At 40.4% G+C, this 9,947-nt stretch overlaps 1 protein-coding gene across 1 annotated transcript; it reads left to right on the forward strand.

The window, feature by feature from the left end:
• Positions 1–500: 500 nt before the first annotated feature.
• Positions 501–9,440, forward strand: LOC120787269 (protein SON-like; the record flags this gene model as incomplete). Its single annotated transcript, XM_040122925.1, has 7 exons — positions 501–611; positions 2,557–2,673; positions 4,480–4,627; positions 6,247–6,315; positions 7,475–7,590; positions 7,981–8,082; positions 8,647–9,440. Coding segments are annotated over 7 exons (741 nt in total), but the record flags the coding sequence as incomplete, so codon positions are not given.
• Positions 9,441–9,947: the final 507 nt, after the last annotated feature.

The following is a 9,947-nucleotide window of genomic DNA, read 5'->3' on the forward strand; positions in this document are numbered from 1 at the left end:
GATGCATTTTCTACCAAAAATTGCTGCGAGGAAATTGATTTCTACAGGGACAGCATATGCTCTGATTTGCTCAAGGTCACAAAAATAGTCAGTTTTTGTCAAAACAATCCTGCTCAAGTGTTGCCAGACGTGGCGCCTAAAATAAGATCTGCTGAGATTGTCATTTCCTGGGTTAGGACAGTTAATTAAATACTTATTTATACTTGTTTATTTATTTATATATTTTGCTTCTAGTTCTAAAAGTATGACCAAATGTGCATAAGTCTGAGAATTCTTGGCCAGTTATGACTGGCACAGTGTCACTTACCTGATTGTGATTCATAATTTGGTGATTGTTTTAAAGCACAGATTAAATACTTGGGGGGGGGGGTGTACAGAATTAGAAAAATACTGGTGAATAATCAGAAATTTAAAAAAATTACAATTTTAATTAACACTATCTAACCAGTTGACACTTTGTCTGTAACCTGTTTTCTCTCTCTCTTTCTCTCTCTCTGCAGCCAGTAGATATCTCTCAGGCTGTAACTGAGAGAATAAAAGCTCAGAGGCGCTTGGCGGAGAACCCTTATGATGTCAGTGCCATCTGCATGCTCAGCCGGGCGCAAGAGCAGGTATAATACACATATCTGAAATATTATTAGTTAAATGCTCAAATGTCAGCAGGCTCACATGCTTACAATGAAAATTTTAACATAACGATGTTTAGCGGGTGAACATGGTCACCATATTAGTTTAGCATCTTAGCATGCTAACATTTGCTAATTAGCACTAACACCAAGTACTACTGAAGCGGATGAGAATGTCATAATTTTGTTGGTATTTGGTCTTAAACAAACAATGGTGAAGGAAGTACTCAGCTCTCTCACTTAAGTAAAATTATCAATACCACACTATACAGGTACTATATTACAAGTAAAAGTCATACATTGAAAATGTTACTCTAGTAAAAGTATGTAAGTATTAAGTGCAAACTGTACTTAAAATATCAAAGTAAAAGTCTGACACTGAGATGCCAACAGATACTTGAACACAAAGAGCAAGTTATTTAAATTTCCACTTTTTCAATATGTTATGTGCTGCTTATTCTAGTATTTGTATTTCTATCTGTAGTTTGTCAATTTTGTTGTTTTGTTTGATACTGTTTTTGTGATTTAGTGTTATATATGTGCGTCAGCCACTCTGTCTTGTTATTGTTCTTATGAAGTGTTATTAATAGAATCATAATTAAAATACATGCATTATAATGATATCATAACACAGAAACATTAAACTCTTTGTTGATCTGGTAAAACAGAACGCATATTATTATAAGATCAATTAAAACAAAAAATAAATGTGGATATAGTCACATCCAATACTGATGAAAAAGAAAAATATAAGAAAAAAATGTAAATATTGTGGGCACATTCAACATTGTAAAGTCAATAAAATTTACCATAGCTTCTAAGTCTCCAGAGGGGTATTATAAAATATTATACAGACGTGGCCAAAAGTGTTGGTACCCTTACACCTCAGTGAAACAATGCTCCATTCTCCCTGAAAAGTATTGAAATTTAAAAAGCTTTTTGTCATGCATACCTGCATGCCTTTGGTTTGCCATAGAATAAAACAGAAAAGCTGTGAAAAGAGCTGAATTCTTACTTATTTTACAAGATCTTCTAAAATGGTCTGGACAAAATTATTGACAACCTGTAGCAGTGGTAATAAGTGGATTGTAGTGATATGTCAAACAGGCTATTGTCTTCAATCAATATCGCAAGTGTCTTCAATCTTATAATCAGTAGTTCTGCCTATTTAAATGGAGAAAAGTCCTCTTTGTCCTGTTTGGTGTCATTGTGTGCACCACAGTGAACATGGACGATAAAAAGACAATACGAGAGCTGTCTGAGGAGATTAGGAAGACAATAATAGCAATGGTGAAAGTACAGGCTGCAAGATTATCTCCAAGTATCTTGATATTCCTGTGACCACAGCTGCTCATATTATTAAGGCGTTCAATGTCCTCTGGATCATGGTGATCCTGCCTGAATGTGGTCGAGAGCTCTATCTCGGTCGCAGGTTTTGGCTACAACAGGATAATGTCCCAATACATGTACATCTAAAAGCAGCCAAGAATGGATGAGAAGAAAAAATATAACTGTTCTGAAGTAGCCTTCTAAGAGTCCTGATCTTAATCCAATTGAACATCTATGGAAAGAGCTGAAACTCTTGTTGAGAGAAGCAGCCATCAAACCTGAGAGAACTGGAACAGTTTCTTGTGAAAGGACCAAATAACCATTTGAGAAATGCAGAAATCTCAAAAATGGTGTGCCACAAAATATTTGATATTGGGTCCATGCCATTTTACTTAGTTGTATTATTTAAAATAATATATTACATCAAAAATCAATAGCAACATGTCTGTTCTATTAAGTATGGAATGGAGAGTAGTGGATTCCAATTAGTATTATTTTGTATGCACACAATGCTGATGAAATGTTTCCACATTGTCTACTTGAATCGATCTGATAAACACTTTGATTCTCTGATGTAATGAAAATTTTTTTCTTTTCATAGGTGGATGCGTGGGCGCAATCCAACACCGTTCCTGGTCTCTTTACTGGTTCGACTGGGGCCCAGGTCCTCAGTTCAGAGGAGCTGTCCACCAGCGGACCACAAGCATGGCTGAAGAAGGCAAGACACACACGCATATAAAACCATTGAGATAGATGTTGCAAAAAATGACTATAAACTTGTATGCCTGACTGTGTACTGTAAACACAGAGACACAGCCCTGTACCCTTTGACATATTTAGGTCTCTGTGATGCTCATGTCTGGAGGTGAGCATCAAGAGTTGCAAGTGGAATGAATCATGCCAACATGCTAAAGTGTAGCAATAACAGCAGAACTGCCATCAGCTATCTCACTATGACTCAACAATTTCAGCAAAGTAAGGATTGGAAAGCATAAAAATATATTTCTGTTACCAAATTATCCTTTTGGTATGGAGCCATAATATAAGTATATTATTAGTAGTGTTTTTTCCCCATTTTCGCCCTCGAAATTCCCCATAATAGCACTGCAGAGTGCAGATGCTACCATAGTTGTTTCTTTAATCATTCCAATGAAAGTTGCTCACCAAGTGTCCATGTGACATGTAACACGATGTCACACACATACAGTACAATAGCTTTTCCAATCTCTGAGAGGGTCAATGAAGGGAAAAGAAATTGCGGAGTGCTTGTAGCTCTGCCCCTTTGGAGTGTAGGGTTTGACCATGACCGGTCCCCTTCGCTGCCCTGTAAGCTAGCACCTGATCTAGAGTGGGGTGCTAGCTCCAGCAGGGAGCCAATATAGTGAACAGAGAAAAGATGTTGTGTGGGAAAACTTGGGGATGAAGAACAGCAGACAGGAGGTGGCTTTCTGGACTAGTTGCAAGGGTCTGGTGGCAGACGCAGGGACTGTGACAAGAGGAGACAAGTGCCAAGATGAGCACCTGGGCTGCCTCCATAGTCGGAAAAGGGCAAGTTCCTCCTGATGTTGAACAGGAGGAATATACAGGAGGGAGCTACTTGCTGCCATGTTTGCTGAGAATAACAGTTCATTATCCAGGGTCAGACCCAGGCTCCTCACTGACGGAGTTGGCATCGCCACAGTGTTGTCATACAGTAGTCATGGACAGGTTTTGGGCTGAATGCAAATTGAGGGTTTGTGGCCTGCGGATAAACATGTTTAATTAATTTATGATGGGAATAATCATACGTCTTTAAGGATGTCCTTAGATTGGCATCTTTTTACTTTAACTAAAATCCAAGTCTTAAATGTCAGTTTTTCTAATATATCTGTTATGTTTATTCTCAAGGACAAAGCCACAGCATCAGAACTAGTCTTCAGCTTAATATGTTCTTTAAGGCTTTAAATGAGCCATGTGACAACCATAGTTGCATAGACATTACTATCATTATGGAGCTTACAGGACATGTATGGGCACACACACACACACACACACACACACACACACACACACACACACACACACACACACACACAGGTGCTATCCAAACCAACTGTCGTCCTAAAGCATGACATTTGGTTCTCACAGTCTTGTTTGGTCCAAGCTGTGTCTGATCTGGTTAAGCGTGATCTGATTTTATTTTGTGATGCGACTCATGTTTGTGGGAAGCCTGTGAGGTGGGAGTATCTCTGTGTATTAGGGCCCCCTCTCTGTTGCCAGTGGAGGGGAGGAGCGAGGACAACACAACAACACCAGCTGTATATTGCTCTAGTGTGTTTGTGTCTGACTCAACTTGCAACATAATGGTTAAAAGGCTGGGATTTTTCTCCCTGTTTCTTCCCCAATGCATAATTTGCCCTTATTCCCCCTCAATGTCATCAGTCACTGTTTGTCACTTCCCATTGATACTCATTTTTTCTCTCTTCCTCCTTTTTTCCCCTCCTCTTTTACTGACTCTCTCTGTAACTCTTGGTGGCTTTGTTAGGACCAGTTCCTCAGGGCAGCTCCTGTATCAGGGGGTGTCGGTGAGTTCCTGATGAGAAAGATGGGCTGGAAGACGGGAGAGGGCCTAGGAAGGAATCGTGAGGGAACCGTGGAGCCGATCATTATTGACTTCAAAGTCGACCGCAAAGGTCTGAGGCCACAGAATACTGGACCAACAGCCTAGTGATACAGATTTTGTAAATGAGTCTTGGCAAAACATGCTCTACAAGGAGAGGGTAGTGAAGGCAAACTGGTCTCAGGTGAGGAGACCATACAGTGGCAAGAGAAAGTATGTGAACCCTTTGGAATGACCTGATTTTCTACATTAACTGGTCATGAAATGTGATCTGAGGTTCATCTCAGTCACAAGTACAGACAAACACAATGTGCTTATGCTAATAACACACAAACTATTGAACACACTCATTAAACATTTACAGTGCTGGTGGAAAAAGTAAATGATCCCCTTGGCTTAATAACAGGTGGAACCTCCTCTAGTAGCAATAACCTCAAACAAGAGCTTCCAGTAGCTGACTTTGGGTCATATGGGCAAATTTTGGACCACTCTTCCTCACAGAACTGTTTCAGCTCAGCCATATTCTTAGGATGTCTGGTGTGAGCATCTCTCTTGAGGTCATTCCACAGCATCTCTACTGGGTTAAGGTCTGGGCTTTGATTGGACCACTCCAAAAGGTGGATTTTCTTTGTTTGAAGTCATTCTGTAACAGATTGACCTTCATGTTTAGCGTCAGTGTCCTGCTGCATCACCCGACTTCTGTTGAGCTTCAGCTGGCAGCCACCCTGACATTACCCTGTGAGATACTTGGATAAACGGGGGGTATTTTCCTGTCCAGGCCCCGAGGCAGCAACGCAGCCCAAAATTATTACGCTCCCTCATCAGCTGGGATGATGTTTCATGTTGGTTGTGTTGCAGTGCCCTTTTCACACCATACGTAGTGCTGCGTGTTCCTCCCAAACAATTCAACCTCAGATTCATCAGTCCACAGAACATTTTCCCGGTAGTGTTATGAAGAGTCCAGGTGCTCTTTGGCAAACTTCAGGCCCACAGTGATGTTTTTTTGGAGAGCAGCAGCTTTATCAACAGTATCCTGATTGGACTCCAGGTTTGCTAACCCCTGACTCCAAATAGTTTTTGTTGATATTAGCTCAGGGCTTCTTCCAACCTGCATTATGAGCATTTGATGTAATTAGTATGGACAAGAGCAATACAATGATTTGTGTGTTATTAGTTCAAATGGATTGTATTTGTTCATAATTGTAACTGAGATGAAGATCTGACCATATTTTACAGCTCGTCCAGGCCTGACCCAGTACCTCATCAGTACTTGCCTCAGTACCTGTTGGGAAAGAAAAGCAGAAGTAAGCATCCTGAGTGCTAGCTGTGGAAATGAGCTCTTGGAGAACCTCTCATCCTTTGAATTTGAAATGCTATAGCTTCATCTTCTTAAATGGTGGATAATTCAAATGTAAAGAGACTTGGCCTGATTACAATCAGAACCGCCTTAACATCTCTACCCACCAGCCAATAAGAAGACACTTCATTTACTGTCAGAATACAGGTTTCTGCCAATACAGTGTCCCAAGGTTAAGTAATTTCCCCTCACTGCTGTGAGGCTGCAAGAACATGAAACATATTACTCTTTAGGGAGATGGTGTTATATTGATGATGAGAATAATGGTACTAATGCTAATGGTGATGATGATGATGATGATGATGATGATGATGATGTTTTTTTTTGTATTCCAGGACTAGTTGCTGAAGGAGAGAAGCCACAGAAGCAGACAGGAGGACTGGTGGTAACCAAGGATCTGATGGGTAACAGATACACAGCAGACACGCTCACAGCATGTAGAGTGAAGATAATCCTGAATATTGTCCTGTGAGAATTCTGCAGCTGTAACCTTTATCCTCGTTCCGCTACTGCCAGGACATTTTCGATGAACAACTGTGATGAGCAGTCAGCGCCAGTGTTAGTTTATCAATCATGCTGCTGCCTCTACTGTACTTCACCGTAGGGATGATGTTTTCATGTCGGTTTGCACAATTCTTGATCCTAAGTCTTCTGAGATCTTTTTTGCCATCAGCGGATGCTTCTTGTGAACAGCAAACTCAAAATGTTTGAGTGTTTGTTTTAGAAGTCAAAGTAGCTCTAACACACACCTCCAATCTGGTTGAAGTGATTAGACTCCAGCTTTGCCAACTCCTGACTCCACTTAGCTTTTGTTGTTGTCATTAGCCGAGAGGTTCACATACTTTTGCTAAGCTACACTGTGAATGTTTGAATGATGTATTCAATATGGACAAGAACAACACAATGATTTATGTGTAATTAGTTAAAATAGATGGTGTTTGTTCATAATTGCAATTTAAATGAAGATCTGACCATATTTAAAGACAATATTATTGATAAATTCAGTTAATTCCAAAGGGTTTAGTTACTTTTTCTTGCGACTGTACTTTAGAACCCTTAAACTTCAGGCACTATTTGTTAAAGGGGCTACATCTCCTTCACAGTTGTTTCTATATTGATGTAAACCTACTCGAATTATAACTGAGATTTGTAATTGTAATGGAGTATCCATTATTTTATTTAAAACTGAATGTGCTGGTCTGGAATTGATATATTTATATACATTTATGAGTTAGCAATAGCAGGTACATGGTTTTTCACTTATGGTATTAATGACAAACTGCTGGTGAGTTGCATCTGACAATGTTTATCTGACTGATCCAGTTGAGAGCTCTGCACTAACATTTGCTCCCCCCAGAGACCCCCCAGACTTGAAATGTTATTGAGCTTGAGGCCCCACCCCTACAATTTGAACACTGACTGACTGATTGTTAGTCTTGATAAAATGAATGTGAATGACATGTATGAATATTCAGTCAATTCAGCTCCTTCAGATTTTCCCTGGCTCTGATGGATGTTTGTTTGCCTTGTGTGTATCTCATTCTGCCCTTTTATCTGGAACAGTGAAGCACCCAGTGTCTGCTCTTATCGAGTTGTGCAACAAGAGACGGATAATGCAGCCAGACTTTGTCATGGTTCATCACAGTGGTCCTGACCATCGCAAGAATTTCCTCTTCAAGGTGGGTCATTTTGATTCTGTGAGTCAGTCTTACTCCTGTTCATGAGCTGCTTACATGTTGGACCTTTGAGGTTTGCCCACACTCAAAAGCTCCTGCATCTCTTCATCATATTATAAGAAAATCTCTGATAGCAAGACAAGCAACAAGACAAGTCTACAGTCACGGTAGCAGATCAGGAAGCCTGTACTGAGGCGCAGCGGTGCTCTGAGCTAAAAGCAAATGTTTGCATTTGAGTTTTAAAACAGCAACAGAAAACTTGAAGAACTTTTTTAAGTAAATGCATAAAGTTTGCTTTTATCCAATATTTTAATCCCTGTTCTCATTCACATGCTGATTATTATCGTCTCTTCTGACAGATATACATGTATCCATATGTTGTGTTGTCTCCAGGTCACAGTGAATGGCGTGGACTACCAGCCCCAGACAGCTAGCCCCAATAACAAACATGCCAAGGCCATGGCAGCTACAGTTGCCTTGCAGGCTCTTGGAGAGGTAAAATTAAAAATAATTAACACAAGCACAACAGCACAACATGGAGGGAATATAAGCAGGGTTTCTATTTTTTTTATTTTACCTGTATTGACTCTGGATAATTCCCCATGCATTCAGGTCCATAAGAGCAAATGATATGCAAAAATAAATAAATAAAGCAAATGATAAAAATATCAACGACACCAGAATTATCAACAATTTGTGTTCTGTGCTAATGCTGCGTCATGAACCTCCGTCAGGAATGTCAGAGGGTGTGCTACTTCACCTCCAAGCCCTGTACACTACCTGCCTGAAGTAACAAATGATGCAGACTAACTGTGACTCTAAAAGTCTGAGAAAGTTTTCACTGTCTTTAGTCCTATTATAGGTGAGAATGACTTATGCTGCATGTCCGCTCAGGTTATTCCAGAACAGGGTTAATGCGTCCTAATAGCTTTACTCAAAGTTTTACTGCGTATCCTTTAAAACCCCCATTTTAATGTTGCATTTGATGACCACTGCTCATCATAGAATATCAGATTAGTTCTATATAATATATTCAAATGTGTTTTGTTTTGTTCCCAGGTTCCTGTTGATGGACCAGGACTATACACTGGCCCTGTCTTCACTGCTGCTTCTACTGGACCCCTGTTCTCAACATAGACATTCACACAAGAGCGGGGCCGATTCGTACACGTAGTCCAACAGTTTGACTCTACTCTCACTTCGGTTGTGGGACACGGACAGGAATAGTGTCCCGTTGAATAACCGGCCAGCGATGACCACTCTGGTGGCTTATTTATATTCTAAGGAAAGAAGAAATATTCTAGGCACAGGACAGTGAGAACCATGAAGACCACTCTGGCTTCAGGTGGTACACAGTGTCTTTGAATCAAAGCTGCTAGTGACCACTTTTATACCTGCAAAACCACACTTGTGTGTTTTTTTAAAAGTCACTATGTTTATGACAGGGTGGCAAATATATTTTTGCCAGGTTGTTAGGGATTGGGAAAGAGTCTCCCTCTCATATTATAGTGGATGGTGTGTATTTATGTATCTATGTACATATGACATTTATAATATAGTAGCATTTCAGCCTGATACTATGTTAGCTTACCAATACTTTAGTCTAACCCTAGATCAGACACAAGTTTGTCTGCAATAGATTTGTTGCTGGTCACAGCAAAGCAGAGCTAAGGTGGACTCTTTAATGAAACGCCATACTTGTAAATGACTGTGTCTTGTTGGTTGGATACTTTTGTGTTGGTCCTGATGTTATATTTGTGGCCTGGCGTCCTTCTAACAAAATGTTTCTCATACAAGACGCCATTAAACTATGTGGGACTGACCCTCAACAATGTCTAAACAGAAAATAAAGAGGATATTTATGTTATGTTTCGGGGGAACTGCCTGTTGAATGTGTCGCTACGTAGTTTAAGAGGAGACGATGACAGTTCATTTGACAGCGACATCTAGTGGCCATGAGTCGTCAGTAACAACCTACCTGGGAGATCAGGAGTGAACGACTTAAGGCGAGAGACTTCAGAGACCAACCCCGAAACGCAGCCCATCAGCGTCCTGCTTGTGCTACCCCGGGTCCCTCATCACACTGCCAAAATGACCCGAGTGCTGGTCCCCCTCACCGCCATCAGGGGTCGAGGGCGTTAACTAGGCAGCAGATCCACACTAGCAGGAGTTGTGGAAATTGCACCAAGTAATAGTTGTGTATGTACGGCAGTTATTTTAGGAAGGAAGTCCCGTGGGAGTTAGTTCAAGGGCCCACATAACTAAATGTCACTACATTACATACACACACCACTCGAGATACGTACAAGGAAAAACTCACTCCCTCATAAAAAGGTCATAATTTTTATTTCTTTTCTTTC

Source organism: Xiphias gladius, unplaced genomic scaffold, assembly GCF_016859285.1.
Source record: "Xiphias gladius isolate SHS-SW01 ecotype Sanya breed wild unplaced genomic scaffold, ASM1685928v1 HiC_scaffold_133, whole genome shotgun sequence".
In the NCBI taxonomy this organism is placed as follows: Eukaryota; Metazoa; Chordata; class Actinopteri; order Istiophoriformes; family Xiphiidae; genus Xiphias; species Xiphias gladius.